This window comes from Cololabis saira, chromosome 3 (assembly GCF_033807715.1).
Source record: "Cololabis saira isolate AMF1-May2022 chromosome 3, fColSai1.1, whole genome shotgun sequence".
NCBI lineage: Eukaryota > Metazoa > Chordata > Actinopteri > Beloniformes > Belonidae > Cololabis > Cololabis saira.
Window position 1 is genome coordinate 8002840 of NC_084589.1, and position 18672 is coordinate 8021511.

Below are 18672 nucleotides of genomic sequence, written 5' to 3' on the forward strand. Positions count from 1 at the left end.
CGTGGTGACACTTTTTATGGAAGAAAGCAATAGAGACGCAGTGTTGTCAGTCCAAGCTGTGAGGTTGGGGTGAAGACACTGGCCTGCCAGGTCCAAGCTGTCACCCCAAGCTGGCCATCCATCCATCCATCCATCCATCCATCCATCCATCCATCCATCCATCCATCCATCCATCCCTCCATCATCCATCCATCCATCCATCCATCCACCCACTCATCCACCCATCTGTCCATCAATCCATCTGTCCATCCATCCATCCATCCATCATCCCTCCATCCATCATCCATCCATCCATCCATCCATCATCCATCCATCCATCCATCATCCATCATCCATCCATCCATCCATCATCCATCAATCCATCCATCCATCATCCATCCATCCATCCATCATCCATCCATCCATCCATCCATCATCCATCCATCCATCATCCATCCATCCATCCATCCATCATCCATCAATCCATCCATCCATCATCCATCCATCCATCCATCATCCATCCATCCATCCATCCATCATCCATCAATCCATCCATCCATCCATCCATCCATCATCCATCCATCCATCATCCATCCATCCATCCATCCATCATCCATCCATCCATCCATCATCCATCATCCATCCATCCATCCATCATCCATCAATCCATCCATCATCCATCCATCCATCATCCATCCATCCATCCATCCGTCCATCAATCCATCCATCCATCCATCCGCCCACACATCCATCCATCCATCCATCCATCCGCCCACACATCCATCCATCCATCCATCCGCCCACACATCCATCCATCCATCCATCCATCCACACATCCATCCATCCACCCATCCATCCAACCTTCCATCCATCCATCATCCATCAATCCATCCATCCATCCGTCCATCAATCCATCCATCCATCCATCATCCATCCATCCATCCATCCATCCGTCCATCAATCCATCCATCCATCCATCCATCCATCCATCCATCCGCCCACACATCCATCCATCCTTCCGCCCACACATCCATCCATCCACCCATCCATCCAACCATCCATCCATCCATCATCCATCCATCCAACCATCCATCCATCCATCATCCATCCATCCATCCACCCATCCATCCAACCATCCATCCATCCATCCATCATCCATCCATCCATCCATCCAACCATCCATTCATCATCCACACATCCATCCATCCATCCACCCATCCATCCAACCATCCATCCATCATCCCTCCATCCATCCATCCATCATCCATCCATCCATCCATCCATCCATCCATCCATCCATCCATCCATCCATCCCTTAATAGTGCACATGCTCTGACCTCTGACCTTGACAACAATCAGATTTGGTCCCAAACTTTCCTCCAATGAGGAATAAGGACCGCTTTTCATTAAACTTTGTGAATTTCCAGTGAAAATTTTGTACTAATTGTTACTGAGAAAAAAAAAGTGCCGGGTTTACCAAACCATGTTGTGTCCAAGCAAGGAATCAGCTGTGCACTGATGTTTTTTACAAAAGCATGTTGTCATGTTTTGTACTACTGAGCTTAGTAAACATGTTGTGGTGAACATTACGTTTCAGTTGTTGCTTGATGGAACCATGAATGTATGTATTTGTGTGTGATCTGCAGGTATGTCGTTCATGTACCCCGTCAGCCAGCTCTGTAAGTTCTGTGACCTGGAGTTTTCCCCCTGCGATGGCACAGGGACCTGCACATCCAACTGCTCCATCACCTCCATCTGTGCTGACGTCAATGAGGTCTGTGTTGCTATCTGGTAGGTATCGAAGAGCAGAGGACTGCCCCAACCCTTGTGTCACTGATTTATCTGTTACCCTCACAGCTGTTCAAATTGTTTTATGAAGCTACATATAATGTCAACCATTCGAAAACATAATAATAATAATCTCCGTTGCCGTGGTTACCACCTGGCAGTTGATCCAGCGCAATGATATTAAAGATATCAGGCAATTTGACCAAACTTGTTTTCTAGGTGTCCATTACCACTTAACCTACACCTGCCAGCCAATCAGAATCGAGTATTCACACAGACCGTGGTATAACACTAGTGCATCTCAGGAGTGAAGATGCTAACTCCACCCACCCCTGCTTTTGTACTGTTGCTGTGGTATTTTGACCAAAACCTGCTCCAGACATTACAATAAGACTATTGGGAATTGTGTCAGTTTTGAGAGAAGGGCACCTCTATTCTGACCCTGTCTTTCAGGAGGACGAATGGGACAGGCTTCTCTATCGAAACTCTCTGTCACGACCCGTCCATGCCTCTCTATGGGGTTATGCTGGATGACTCCAACAGCTCCACCTGCGTGATGAAGGAGAAGAACTCGACGAGGGGCTTTGCACATTTCTGCTCCTGTTCAAAGGAAGAGTGCAACGACGAGCTGGTATTCTCCCCCAGTGAGTACACAACACCAGCATGATCCAGTTGCATGTGGTCTGATGAACCCTGTGAAAACGATTCCTGCGTCCTCAAGTTTCCGTATTTAGGCTTTTTTGTTTTCACATGGCAGCTTTGCTGGTTTTTGGTTTCCACTCGCAGAAAGCTGACTTCTGGAAAACAAGGAGAACATTTACTCTGAAAACATTTTGATGAATCATTACACTTCCGAGTATAAACCCACAACTTATTAAAGAAAAGCGGCCCGGTCACCTTTCACCCCTCGACTCTAAGGGTGCTTTCACACCTGCCCCGTTTGGAGCTGTTGTTCCGAAACAGGGAGCGTTTCCCCCTAAAGATCGGTTGGTTTGGTATAAGTGAACACAGCAATCGCGCTCGGATGTGGCACAAAACAAGCGAGCCAAGATCTCCTAGGAGAGGTGGTCTCGGCTTGCTTCCATTCCAGACCTGGAGTACCACACTACCATACAGTACAGTACCATACCATACCATACAGTACCATACCATACCATACAGTACCATATAGTACCATACCATATAGTACCATACAGTACCATACCATACCATACCATACCATACAGTACCATACAGTACCATACCATACAGTACCATACAGTACCATACCATACCATACAGTACCATACAGTACCATACCATACCATACAGTACCATACCATACCATACAGTACCATACAGTACCATACCATACCATACAGTACCACACTACCATACCATACAGTACCATACCATACCATACAGTACCATACCATACCATACAGTACCACACTACCATATCATACCATACCATACAGTACCATACCATACCATACCATACAGTACCATACCATACCATACCATACCATACAGTACCATACCATACCATACCATACCATACAGTACCATACCATACCATACCATACCATACAGTACCACACTACCATACCATACCATACAGTACCATACCATACCATACCATACAGTACCATACCATACCATACAGTACCACACTACCATACCATACCATACAGTACCATACCATACCATACCATACCATACAGTACCATACCATACCATACCATACAGTACCACACTACCATACCATACCATACAGTACCATACCATACCATACAGTACCATACCATACCATACAGTACCACACTACCATACCATACCATACAGTACCATACCATACCATACCATACAGTACCATACCATACCATACAGTACCATACCATACCATACCATACAGTACAGTACCATACCATACCATACCATACAGTACCATACCATACCATACAGTACAGTACCATACCATACAGTACCATACAGTACCACACTACCATACCATACAGTACCATACAGTACCATACAGTAACATACCATACCATACCATACCACACTATACCATACCATACAGTACCATACAGTACCATACATTAGCTCAAGACGTTCATGGAAGCACGTTAGAAAGTGAGATTTGTTTGACAGTGTTTACACAGCTGTAAACAACTGAACTGTGGAATCAAGATGTTATCAGACACATCTGCTCGTCATATTTCACTTGTCAATGAGTAACCAAATGACTGTACTGGTACTTATTTGTTTCTCTTTCTAAGTTGTGTTCAGTGACGTGTGTAATCTGTATTGGTAAGTCATCATTCCCCCATCATTCCACCCCCACCCCCACCCTTTTCCTCCACCCCTCCCTCCCTTCCTCCACCTCTTCCTCCTCCTCTGGGCCTTTGCTACAGCCACTGACATGGAAACTTTTTTTTATCACAACATCTAAAGGTTCTCAGAAATATATTGGGATTTTTGTCTGAGTCTCATTGTGGTTACTGCTGTGTTGTTGAACAACAATTAACGCACGTCATCGTAAACAGGAAGTGGAAAAGGCAGCCTTTGCTTCACATGTAAACAACGATCGGGGAATCCTCCATTGAAATGCGTAGCCTCTAGCAGCGCTGAGAAGAGTAACTAGGTGTGCAGGCTGGCCGCCCTGCCGAGCTCAAACATGTGGTTTCCTGTCTGTGTTTAACTCAAATCAGAAACATCTTCAGCACATGGTGAACAGGCCTCAAAGAAAACTGCTCTGCGGTAACGCCGAGGTACCCTTTTATGTTCCTCCTATGATGCTGTTATTGAAACAGTGGCTGTTTCACCAGGGCTGCAGTAAACACGGTTCCCTACATTTAGCCTTGTTTGAACTATACCAAGGTTTAGTTTACCAACCTTTCTGAGCAGTGCAGTCCACATTACTGGACACAGCTACACACACCTCCATCACCTTTTCCATATATTCCTTCACCAATGCAGGACGTAAACATTGTTTAGTTTAGTTTAGTTCATTGGTCCTTTCAATTTCCACAACACAAATAACCCAAAGGAGCTGGGTGCCATACTGACTCAGATATGTTCTCTTTGAGTTATTCAATCTCCTTGATGACCAGCAACTTACAAGAATCAGCATCACTCACTAATAACCTCTAAAGGTCACGCAGTTTTTGAGGATGGACATAGATGGATGGAGTTAAAGGTTCATCACATGTGCCGGTAGGTCTGGCTGCAGGGGGCAGCTTTGAGAGCAACGGTGCTCCGATACAGAAATACTCTCACTACTCTCATTATTGCAGCGCTGTAAAGTCTCCCGTCAAGACTTAAGTCGTCTCTATTTTAATGTCATGGAGGCAAAATGTTCATAGACACTCATCAGTGTTGAGTAGTTGGACCTGAATGATGCTGAAATGAGAAGACGTATAAAACTGTTCTTCGGGTTTACTCTCCCCTCAGCTGTTATTATGCCCACACCACCTTTAACTGTGACTACGTTTACATGCAGTCAATAACCCTTTTCTAACCGGAATATTAGCAATAACCCCGTTACACTGCCATGTAAACACCAATAACCCCTTTGAATAACCGGAATTTGCTCATATTCCGGTTCTGGGTTACTCCTTTTCTAACCTGAATATTGGGTCATGTAAACGCCTAACGGGATTTCCCCATCAAAAGGAACAGGAATTTGTTTTCTGACCATGTTCTTTTCACAAGGAATCTTGGTCTTTTGAGTCCAGGAAGTTCTTATAAACACGGAGAAACACAAGACCAGGAGGAGACTAATCACTTCATAAATTTAATGAAAGATATGAACATTTCTGCATTTGTAGATGGTAGAAAGTACCAGGATAGAGAGATTTACTAAAGGTGAGCAAAAAGTTGCGCGAAGCAGGATTTGTACGAACCAGACCAGATCAAGCTCCGCTGGAAGACGCTGAAAAAGGAGAACTACAGGGCCAAGAAACAAAATGACTTCTACTGGGCTGTTGATTATCCGCCGTGCTGCTGTTGTTGTTGTTTTGGATTTGGATACAAGAAGAAGAAGCAGAAATGATGGGAATTGCGTCATGATGTTCTCCGTGTGTCGCTGGTTTAATCCAGATATCCTGAATGATTAATTACCATGTAAACAGGGATAACCCTGTTTGCTCACGCATGGAAACAGATTATTCCCAATGTTTCAGTAACCGGAATATTGACCTTAACCCCAATTTTGACTGGAAGTAAACGTAGTCTGTGATGCTTCTTTCTGTGATGAGCCCAACACAGAATCTGTTGATGCTGCACGCTCCATGTAGCCACGGCGACATGGCCATGAGTTTGATCTGCTTTTGTTTTCTCATTTACTACACGCCTTCAGTAAACAAGTCGGGCTTCTGTCCAGCGAGTGAGTGTGCACTTTAGTCTGTAACATCGTTGGCTGTTTGGGATGACGAGACTGTGGGAAGTAAGCCCGCTCATACTGGATTCATTAGGTTCAGTAGTTCTGTCGGAGAAGAGTACAGTAGTTTTTGTAATTCAATTTCTATCTTTGTGTCTCCCAGCTTGATCTCTCGCTGTAAGACACATGCTCTCGCTGAGACGCCTCAGGCCAAGGGTTGTGGTTCCTTCCTCCAATTGAGGACAAATGTGGCAGGAAGTGCTTGTTTGGTTGTTGGACCACTGCCACGGGCCATGCCTCCACAAATGCCTCACATTGTTTTTCCCCAGAGTTACATTCTTGTGACGTGATTGCAGAAGGGTTTTAATGCACATGTGCTTCTTTGCTTGAGAGTCGCTCGTGGATTGTCAAGTGTGTGCTGAAGTACTGGGATGTGTAAAGGATGGATATTGTAAATCCCAGTGTTGCGCAAGTTCATACTTCTCATGAACTAGTTCAAAGTTCAGTTCACATAGTTTAAAAATGAACAGTTCACGTTCATAGTTCACCATTTTCATTTGAACTCAGTTTATTTCAACATTTTTAGGTGAGAAGTACGAATGACGATGTGTAAAATTCCTGCAGATAATGATAAGGATCATCATCTATGTCTCACTGACGCTGCGTCTGCAACGTCTCTCTCTTCTCTGGTCATGTAAAGATGCACCGGACTCAGACCACCGTTGCCATGGAGCTGGTGCCCGTTGCTACGCTAGTGTGCACTGCATTGTGGGTAATGTAGTGTGAAGTCGTGGTCTAGTCCAGGGATTCCCAGCCTGTGGGCCGCGGCCCCCTGGTGGGCCGCGGAGGTATTGCAAGTGGGCCGCCAAATCATTTCCAAAAAAGTATGATATTTTTTTTGGGGGGGGGGGGTATAATTATATAAAAATATACAGAATAATGCTTTAAATGTTAAAACTCAGTTATGTTTAAAATGATATTGAAAATGTTTAAATATTATTTTCATTATTTTGTTTTGTTTTCCTTCAAGTATTAGACATGTGACAAGCAAATGAGCGATAGGAACTTTTGTTGTTATCGGTCGGACCACTTTGCAGCGGGACTGCATTACACTTGACTTATTGACATTTGATGCTGATACCTGAAACTGGAGTACAAAGATGGATGGCTGGCTAGCAACAGGGGGAATTAAAAAGTTCGGAAGTCGGCCGCGAACATTTTTGAGACGTAAAAGTGGGCCCTGAGTTGGAAAAGGTTGGGAACCACTGGTCTAGTCGAGTATTTTAAATGTGCTGAAATGTATTCGTAATAATTGGACCTAAACAGTGAAGCTGAAACTCACATAATCTGAACAGTTCAGATTCCAGTTCTTGATCTGCAGAATTAACAAGTTCACGTTCAAGTTCTTTATTTGCAAATATGTTGCGAGCGTTCAGTTCAACGTTCTCACAGAAATGAACGTGTTCATTTGAACTCGTTCATGCACGACACTGGTAAAACCCTCAGCGCTGGATACAAACCTTGGAGCTGCGAATGGCATCACACCTTTCCAAAGCCCGGAGCAGCGACTGTACGTGCTATTTAGCAACGCGTCCGCTGACAGGAGAGAACAAAGGAAAGAGAATGGCGGTGCTTCGTCGTGTCTCTGCTGCTTCGTGACTTTGACGTTTCATTACTTCAGACGGAGGTCCATTTCCTTGGATGACGCTGCTGATCCAGATTCATATGACGTCTTGTTCTGGAATCATTTAATTTATGCAAAATGTACTTTGACTTCGAATTGAGTGTCTGAAACCTCCAGCCTTATAAAATAACAATGACTCCTAGTCTGGAAGCTCATTAAATTCAGTTGTAAGAAAATAAGTTTTAATTTTATTTGTTTTTACTATGTTTTTCTGAATTGACGTCATTTTTCTGAAAACATATTTTATTTCCTTAAAACATGCTTCATGCTCTCTTTTTCTGAATTTACAACATATTTTATGACTATTAAAGGCTTTAGTTTTCTCTGCAGACTGAACGGGAGCAAACATGTTGGCTTTAATTAGGTTTCCTTTGTTTTATGGCTGTTACATTGGGAGATATACTTGTCTATAAGTTATATAAACATAACTACAGAGGAAAAGCTCTCTTTTAGTCGCAATAAGATTCATGGTACTAATTAATTTTCACTTAACATTTTGGAAGACCTGGTTCTAACTCATGAGAGGAAGAGGGTTTTTCTCTACCTTATCAAAAGAAATCCATATATTTTACCAAAAGAAAACGGAACTTTGCCTTTGACTTTTAATGTGAATAGAATACTCTCCCTTATTATAGACGAAAACATTTGGTTTGAAGTCCCGTCTCTTCTCAAGACGGCCTTTAGTCTTCGAGTCTTGTGTGTTACAGCCTCAATATTTGGAGATAGTGGAGACCAGTGTTGATCTGTGGCTCAACACACACGTGTTTTCTTTTCAGGGTCGTGACAGATGAACAAGCATATTTACTGTTAGACCAATACTATATAGATTCTCCGACCTTATTGGAAGTCTTGTTTCCACCCAAAACCCTCTAAAAGCCATCATAACCACTCTTTCAAATCCCCAGTTTGACTTCCTCTGCGCTCCCAGTTCCGGGGGCCAAGAGCGTAAAAACTGGTCAGAGATGATTCCCGACTGTCCCGAAAGACCCGGACATCTCTGACACAGCAGATGCTTCTGATTAAGACGCTGTAAAAATGATTCAGGGCGCTCTAATGCCGCCTTTCAGACAGCATCAGTTACACATGTGTTTTGGAGCTTGTGAACCAGCTTGAGTGGGACGGGAGGCACTGATAGTAAATACAGCCTTGTCATATTAACATGCTATTTATTTTAGTCTCATGCTTACAGCTGTGCGCTTGTGAATGTCAGTTTTACGCGCTGGAAGTACACGATCCGAGCAGAGAGATGAAGGTAGAATAGATTTATTTGTGATTTCTTTTTTCTCTTGTACGTTCCGTGTTTTTTTGCTCCCATGTCACCTGATCTCTTCCAGGTCGGTTCAGGGGTCAGCTTGGCAGCGCTCGGGATGAATGCAATCTTGTTCGTGGCATCGAATTGGAATTTCTGATGCCGGTGGGGGTGTTCCTTTTTTTAAGATAGGGAAGAAAAAAAAATAAGGACTGGGAAAAAATAACAATGACTTCTTTATTTGGCCCACAAAGTGGAAGAGAAGAAGAGCACATATAAAAGTGGCTTTGTGGACGTTCCAAGATTGGATTCTCTTTTTTTTTTTTTTATTCATATTTTTATAGTCAACTGTGGAATCTTGGCTGCACGTTGAGCACATCAGTCATTCGGTCACGCAGCAGACTGCTTTATAGAGAAATGACTCAAGCAGACCTTCTTTTAGACGCACAGAAAGGAGAAGCGTTGCTGAGGAAGAAGACGGACCGGTGGACAGGCCAGAGAAGATATAAATGACAAGAGGGATGACACGGAGAGACAGAAACAGTCAGGGAGAGATGATGCACGAAGGACACGGGGAGCTGGAGATACATGAGCCGTATGTTGTTACCATAACATGTAAATAGTGAGGATGATATGCACTTTTGGTAGGTGTTACCGGCCTGTCTGCGGTTTGATTCCTCCACACTACACCAACATCTGACACTCGCCGGGTTATTTATATACTTTTAGTGGGGTACAAAGTCCACTGACAAAGTTTGTAAACAACTTTATTTAGCTCCATATATTTAAACGATAGCAACACATTTTAAATGTTTCATGAAGCAACAACTATGGTATCAATACAACACCACACTTAGCAGTCTGTACAAAAATATACATTTAAATGTTGAAATTACGTGAACATGAAAATCTGTTTTATTGGGCTTCAGTGGTGGACATGGCCTTTCAATTCAATTTTATTTATATAGCCAGACCCAGAACATAAACCACGAGCAATTATTACATAAACATAACATAAACAATGGCAGGTAAAAACTCCCCTAGTGGGAGAAAAACCTTAAGCTGAACAGTGGCAAGAAAAACTCTAAGGGGGGACCTCCTGCTGGAGACCAGCTGGACAGAGCAGGAAAAGAGAGCTCTGCCAGGAACATAAGGCACTATCAGGTCTAGCAAATATCGTGGAGCTAAGCTGTGCAAGTAATAACGCCCACAGCCGCTTACAGGTGGGCCTGGTTGATTTCTTCTCTAATTCTCATGATTTTACTGTGAAAGAAGCTCCTAAAGTTTTCAATACTGAGAGCTGCAGGAATGCACGGCTCAACAGAGTTGTGACTCATTGTCAGCCTGGCTACAGTGCCGAATAGAAAACATGGGTTACTTTTGTTATTTTCCAACATGTAGGCTACATTTTCTTCACAGGAGCTAGCAGAACACGGGTGCAAAAGCATTACTACTGAAACAGACGGATGACAAACAAGAAAAAACACAATACCGAACCATGATTAACCCTTGCAAGGCACTACGGCTCGGGTCAAGCCGGACCCAAGCCAGAGCAAAGGCCCTCGGGCCCCTCAGAGGGCTTGCTATCCCATAGCGCCTTGCGAGGGTGAACAAAATTCAAACAAGGATCCAAATAAACCAAACATATCACCCCTTACATATTGTTTTCCCTTTACCTTATGTAGCGGCCAACCCAACGCTCCGACCACCACCGGAACATTCATACACCAGCGATCCCCTCACTACTTCTCATTAACTCATTCACTGGCACCTTCAAACAGTTAGCTTTGAGACAATAGCTTTGAGAGTTTTACTTGTGGAAATCTACGTCAGTATTACAGCACATTTGACAACATTGACTACGTTTAAGGTCAATATTCCGGTTACTGAAACATTCTGAATAATCTGTTTCCATGCGTGAGCAAACAGGGTTCTCCCTGTTTACATGGTAATTAATCATTTGGGATATCTGGATCAAACCAGCGACACACGGAGAACGTCATGACACAATTCCCGTCATTTCCGTTTCTTCTTCCTGTATCCAAATCCACAACAACAAAAATAACAGCAGCACGGCGGATAATGACCGGCAGTATTAATGGGTCTTTGCACCAAAATCTCATCCATTATGTCGAATTGGGGGAAGGTAGATGGGTCGGACCCGCTGGTACCGTTTTGTTATTTGGCCCAGTAATACGCATTTTTCAGCGTCTTCCAGCGGAGCTTGATCTGGTCTGGCGTTCGTACAAATCCTGCTTCGCGCAACTTTTCGCTCACCTTTTTGTAAATCTTCTATCCCGGTACTTTCTACCATCTACAAATGCCAAAATGTTCATATCTCACATTACATTTATGAAATGATTAGTCTCCTCCTGGTCTTGCGTTTCGCCATGTTTATAAGAACTTCCTGGACTCAAAAGACCAAGATTCCTTGTGAAAAGAACATGGTCAGAAAACAAATTCCTGTTCCTTTTGATGGGGACCATCAAGGAGTAAACCAGGGGTCATTTTAGGGTTTTTAAAAACCGGAATATGAGCAAATTCCGGTTATTCAAAGGGGTTATTAGTGTTTACATGGCAACCGGGTTATTGCTAATATTCGGGTTAGAAAAGGGTTATTGACTGCATGGAAACATAGTCAGTTAGACACACTTGTGGTTGTTTTTGTGAACGCTGGGGAAACCCTGGATTGTGCAGGAGGTGATCAGAGAACCAAACGGACACAAATGAGAAGAAAACAACGTTGTTTTTGCTCACATTTGCACCTGTGGTCAATGCACAATCACCAACCATGTCTGCTTTTGGGGGACGGCGGAGGAGGGTGGTGGAGAACCTGGAGAAAACCCACACTGGAAAAACATGAACTCCACATAGGAGGTCTGGACCTGTTTGGGTGTACAAAGATTTTGACTATTGTATTCATGCACTTCGTTATTGACTTTACAGGAATTTAAAGTACTTGATATCCAGTCACAGGTCTTATCGGCACACAGCTGCTATTTCTGGACAGCCTCATAAAGCTATCGTTTGCTAAACATTACACCATCCCTCACTTGTTAAACTCTCCTTATCGGTTTGCTGATACCAGTAAAAGGGACAGGTGGTTCAGTTGTCATTTAAACTTGAAAGGAGACATTAAGGAACAGTAATCGATTACATTCATTTTTAGAAAAGGCTAAGACGTGACTATGACTGAAAACTTTCAGTTTTTCAAACGCAATTAAATTGTTTGGAAAGGATTGACAGGGTAAACACGAAGTCTGCACACGAGACATTCTTGCACAGCGGAGGCCTGTTGGAAGTGTGTTTGTAATGGCTGCCATCACTTGTTTCTAACATGAAATCATGTCTGGCTCTGTCATTTTCTGAGCAAAATAGTTCCTTTAAAACATCCAACTTGTAACTCTACAAAATGCTTTGAGAATCCAAGTAATTAACAACTGGTTGGAGGATCGGGAGTGAGTCAGAGAAGGCTGGGTTCAAAATCCCACATTTCACAGTCTGGCAGCACACAGATGAAAGTTCCTGCAGGGCGGAGGGAGAGAGGACCCTTCCATTTGCTGAGTTTTGCGTCAAACCTCTCAGAAAGAGCATGAGAGCACTCTGGCATCCTGGTTGGAAAAGGCAGCGCGAGTCCCACTACTACTCGGCCTTGGCTGTGTTTATACCTCAAATACACACATTTCCGCGCTGCGCCCTACACACGCTTAAACCCGACTCACACTTACACACTTGCATTCTCATCATGGCAAGCAGGACAGCGGGGAAATAAAGTTTAACCCTCGCAACCCCTCTGAGCAACCGAGGGGCCTTCGCTCCGGCTTGGGCCGCTTTGACCCGAGCCTCAGTGCCCTGCAAGGGTTAAACCAACCAAAACTCCAAGCAATTTAAAACATAAAACGCATGTACAAACATACGGAGCTTGACTGGAAGTGTCTGCATGTCTGGCAGTGTCATTTTGCACTTACTGTTGGACCTCTCAAGTTGTTTTAAATCAGCTCAGTACTTTTGATCCGCTGTATCTGCGGCTTTGCAGAAGGAAATCTCCGATTTTCTTACACACAGACAACCCCTCAACCGCAAAATGAACGTATCCCACATTTATCTGAAGTGAAAGTGAGTGTGAGGTGTGCTGATCAGACAGTTTAATGCATGAATCATACAACTAATGAGCCTGCATGACAGCTTTATTGGCACAGTACTTCAAACACGCTGCCTGCCGCTGTCTTCCCGCACACTAAAACCCAGGTTAAAACAAGTGGTAGCATGACAAATACACTTAGTACTCTCTGTTTATTTCACATAGTAGTTTAGTCTTGGCTCTTTCAAGGCACCGTTGTAAAATTGAACGTAATTGCTTAGCGGCCTGCAGGTGCTCTGCCTTTCTGCAGAGCTTTGAGAGTGGTGAGATGCAACAAAAATATATCAAATGGTTCAGGTTTACTCTGCGTTTAGCTGGCATGACTAAAAATACTGGTGTTTAAACAGACGCCTGTGGGACTGCCAGACTCTTCAGCGGCCTCCTCCTGACACTGACTCGTATGAAGCGACGTGATGAAGCCATGCAGCAGTAGCTCCAGCTGCTTTGGCCCCAGTCACGTCCAGTCCTAGGTCTGATAGGGGAAATGGATTCCAGATTCAGGAGAAACTCCAACCCTGTGTGACACTTCATTCAGTCTGGGACAATTGGCCTGGTATTGATTACTGCTGAAGCCTTCGTGGTTTCAACGATGTCTAATATATTAATATATAAAAATGACAGATCATTACTCCTTTGCCAACATAACACCCTATTTCCAATTGGCCAGTGAGGATGGTGAAACTACAGGATAGTTTTGTAGCTTTGTTTGTTTTCTGTATCAAGCATCTCGAGACGACGATGTCGTGAATTGGGGATATACAAGTAAAAACTGGATTGAAATATTTCAAATGTGCAGTCCTCAAATCCACGTTTCCACGTAGCCGGGTATTTACAAAAACGGATATTTCCCCCTCTACGTTTTGAAAAATACCATCATTTCCAGGAACCTGCATAAATAGCTGTTAAGGTGCTGTGAGCAGCCAAACCTGCAGGGGGCAGTGTAACGAGAAGATAAAGTCATGCTAGCGAATCAGAATCCTGGAAAAAAACATCAACAAATGACACGAGTAACTTCCAGTTACTTCCAAGATGAACGAGAGACTTTGGTTTGGAGTGATAGAGAAGTGGAGTTACTTTTAAGTGTGACTTTAGAATATAAAACAGGTAAAATACAAGAAAATATTGACGGTGGCCAAACAAATTGTAAACACAGGGTGCACACATGACGCTGGTGACGTTTCTGTCTCATAATGTGACGTTCTGAAGCTTAAATGTCCGTTTCTCTCTGTTTACAAGCAAACGTGAAGATGGAGTTTTTGCAAATCTCCACCTTGGCCGGAGTTTTCAGAAATGGTCATTTTTGGTGATTTTGAGCTTCGTTTTCGTGTAAACGAACGGCCAAAACGCATGATAACACCACCGTTTTTGCTACGTGGAAACGGGGCCTCAGATAAATTCTCATTTTACCTTCAGCTTGCCAATGTAGCCCTTTCATTCAAGAAGGTGACGGTCCTCTGAGCGAGTGAGTTGGACGGCGTCTGAAGCGGCACCCGGCCAGCGCAGACCGAGCTGGACCGGGCCGGGCCGAGGCAGACAGTGGTTCGACTGTTTTCTCCTGGCCGCGGCAGCTCTGAGGGTTGGCCGGCGTTCTGTCCGGCCCGGTGCTCAGAGCCGGAGGATGAAGTTAATGATGTAGTTCAGAAGTCTGCAAACACACTCTTTCGTGGTAATGTCCACTGCAGGCATATGGACAGAGTTTGAGAGGCAGCTCCTTGCTGAGATGCAGATCCAGGGGGCAGGAATCTTTTCAGGCATTTATCATTTTGTTTACATCATTTACTTGATTACAAAGTAGCACAATGTTTTCATTGCACAGTTTTAAAGACTGACTTCCCCGTGGCCTTGCGTGTGTTGGACTACTACGCCACGAGGGGAGGAAACTGTAGTGTGCTTCTGTTAACACACAAAGAAGGCTGTGTATCCTCCAAAAACCTTCCTGCACATGAAAACCCTCTTTTTTTAATGACTTTTCAGAAATGGTGTGAAGGTGTACTAAAGGCTGCTGCTAAAAGGTTTTTGCAACAAAATGAGCAACAAAAGATGTTTAAATGAAAGATTTAGACCAAACTTTACTGGTTAAACATCATCAGCTTGGACCGTGTTATTTTCTCTGTCAAACTGCAGATGCTGCCCATCTGCCGTCAGTTGTTTAACGTAAGACAGAAACCAATGAAGCTATCCTTTTTTTAATAATCTTCATGCGCTACTAAAATGTGAGATAACACATATATCCACCCACTGCTTTTTCAGATAAGATGTAGAAACGCTCCATATAGGTGTTGTAGGTGTAGGAAGGAAGTATCTCGTAGGTGTTGAACGCTGCTGATGACAAAAAAGAAGACAAAAAAACAGATAGAGAAGAAGTTAAAGTCACGACCGCAAGCAATCGTGACTCATTTTGAGAAGTATTCACTGCAAACAGCTGACGGCCCGGTTCAGCTAGTCCCCGTCTCATCAGCCCCCCACCAGCAGGTCGATCCAGGATACTCGAGATACCATTCTGACTCAGGTGTGTGACGGAAGCACAACAAAGTATACCCTCCCAGGTTTTATCTGCCCATATCAAAAGAAAAACCTGCTCCATAAGGTCACAGTTATTAGATTATATCAAGATAATTTATTTCATTAAAAAAATCCAAGGTAAAGGCAGGAGCACAATTTACTGATTTGGACCATTCAGATGTGTGCTAACACATTGACAAGGAAGAAAGACATTTAGACAAGCTATTGTTGCCATGCATTAATCAGAGATAGATCGGACCGGTATTTACCAAACAACTTGAACTCTACACCGAGAGACCATTTACAAAACATTAAGATAACTACCAATTTTTTTTTGGTAGTTTTCAGACTTCCCCCATATCAGTGTGTGCAATGCCAGATAAACTGCACAAAACCCAGTAGCTGCTCTCAGACACCTTAGGCCTCAGTCAGTACGGTAAAGTTTAAGGCATCTAGAAAAAGATTGCAAAAGTTGGGCTGCTTGGAAGTATGTAGGCACAAACAGTCAAGCATGGTGGTGGGAGCATGATGATTTGGGCATGTTTTGCATCCCAATTTGAACTCGAGACTGATTCAAACCCCCTTGCTGACAAGTTCTAAAACTTAGCAAAGCCAATCAGAATCCTAATAAATGAATAGTTATGGTGAAGCAAGTAGCTATGGATGGAGAGCATCTTTTCAGTGGAGTCCAGGGTTGGGGGATTCAGGGTCAGTGGAGTCCAGGGTTGGTGGAGTCCAGGATCAGTGGAGTCCAGGGTTTGTGGGTTCAGGGTCGGTGGGTTCAGGGTCGCAGGAATGCAGAAAACTGAGCGTGCAAGTTCTTTGCCAGCATGCTTGATCAATGCTTCAACACCAGTGTAAAAAGAAAATAAGATCACATAACTAAAATGATACGACCCTGGGAGTTATTTCAGGCAAGAAATCTCTGCAGCGCATGCACCTGCTCACCCACCCCTCTGAATGGTTTGTTCCAATTACTCAATTTGTTCCTTGACCTATTTAAGGAACTTGAAGTATGCATTCTTAGATGCCTTTGGATGTCTCACCTACCAAGCTTGCTGTCAATCCCAGCTTTCACCTGTGGGCTCCAATTCAGAAGGGGGGGGGGGGTTAGTCCTACACCCCTGTATTTATGTGTACGCCTGATAAACTTTGCATGAACTGAGTTTAATGCCAAAGCCAAATATCTTTTACAATAAAGTGTTTCAAACTTACTGCGAGAGTTGTCTGACTGAATAAATAAACCCAAGGTGGGGCTGTGGGTTCTGTCGGGCCCAGGCCGGGTTGCAGACCTCTATACTCTATGTGCTGATCCAGTTTCTTTAGACCTTGCCAGACTGTGGCAGTTAGTCTAACACATGCTCCATCTTCCACTTGTGATGTGTTTCATCTCTTTCTTTCCAGTCGTGGATCCAGCTCCTGATGATCCTTTAATGTCTGTAATCCTGGTGAGCCTGCTGCCACTGCTGGTAATGGTGGTTGTGGTTGTTGGCATGTTCTACTGGTACCGAGTTCATCGACAACGCCAGCTCCATCAGTGGGAGAGCAGCATGAAGAAACGCAAGCCAAGAGCAAGCGGGCTGGACTGCAGCGATGTCTGCACCATAATGGTGGATGATGACGGCTCAGACAGCAGCTCGACTCACGCTAACAACCTGAACCACAACACTGAGCCTCTGCCCATTGAGCTGGATCAGCTGGTAAGCATGAATGGTAGTACTCCACAGTTCCTTTGAGATTCTCTGCTCTCAAGTCCAGTCCTAACGAAGCCTTTCCATCACATCCCAGGTGGGGAAGGGTCGCTTTGCTCAGGTATACAAAGCTAAACTCAAGCAGACCACCTCTGACCAGTTTGAAACAGTGGCTGTGAAGATCTTCCCCTACGAAGAGTACGCGTCCTGGAAGAACGAGAAGGACGTCTTCTCCAACACAGACCTCAGGCACGAGCACGTCCTCCACTTCCTGACAGCCGAGGAGCGAAAGGTGGAGAGACAGTATTGGCTCATAACTGCCTTCCACCCCAGAGGAAACCTGCAGGTGAGACCCCCGGTGTCTGGTTCCCCAGTCTGCAACCATGATGGGTGTTCTTTGAATGATGTATGTTAAGTACTTGTAGAAATGTTAATCAAGCTCAACAACCTCCTGTCCCACAGGAGCACCTGACGCATCATGTGATTAGCTGGGAGGAGCTGCACGTGTTGAGCAGCTCCCTGGCCCGCGGTGTCGCCCACCTCCACAGTGATCGCCTAGCCTGCGGGCGCCCTAAGGTGAGGCTACGCGAACACATGCATGTTACACCTCATCACCTTGCCAAAGCTTAACATCATCAAGACACGGAAAAAATAAATGCTTCAATACAAGAACCGAAGACTACAATCAGCAAAGGTCCGGTCAAATGATTGTTGTGGTGTAAAGGTCTAAAGAGGACTTGCCTCTGTAGACTACTCCTCTTGAGGGAAATCAAGATCAAACACCTGTGGAGGGTGAAGACACGCCAGCATTTCACAAGGATGGTGGAACAAGAAAACCCCCATACAAGGCTTCACTGAGATCTAACTTTGAAATTGAGCCCAGTGCTCAATTTCAAAGATTTGCAAGAACTACTAGCAGACCAAAGAAGGTCAGGCTTTTCAGACTGTCGAAGACGCTCCTCCACATCTTGACCTCCCTGTTATTCACGGCTTGATTTTGATCCGTCGCAGGTGAAGGATTAGGGTCATAAATGAATCTCATTGGCATTTGGTCACCCAAACCATGAGCCGGACCACATTCTCCTTCTTCACTTTTTTAAAAGTATTTCAAGCACATATTTCAGCTACTAGAGTAGAATTATCACTGTATGTTGATGATGCTGTTCTCCATCCATCGCAGCCTGGGGTTCAGGGAGTCTCATCATTAAATACGCAGCATATACCAATCTTGACAGACAGATGTAAATGAGTATGAGACCTAACCATCTTGTGCAG

General features: G+C 44.1%; 1 protein-coding gene across 1 annotated transcript in view; it reads left to right on the forward strand.

Moving 5' to 3' along the window:
• The window catches only part of LOC133425003 (TGF-beta receptor type-2-like), a 51549-nt gene that overhangs the window by 14060 nt on the left and 18817 nt on the right, over positions 1-18672 (forward strand). Inside the window, exons 2-6 of the mRNA XM_061715640.1 lie at positions 1626-1770; positions 2221-2411; positions 17111-17406; positions 17495-17743; positions 17860-17973. Of these exons, the coding sequence (XP_061571624.1) occupies positions 1626-1770; positions 2221-2411; positions 17111-17406; positions 17495-17743; positions 17860-17973 (995 nt within the window). The remainder of the gene's footprint in view (positions 1-1625; positions 1771-2220; positions 2412-17110; positions 17407-17494; positions 17744-17859; positions 17974-18672) is intronic.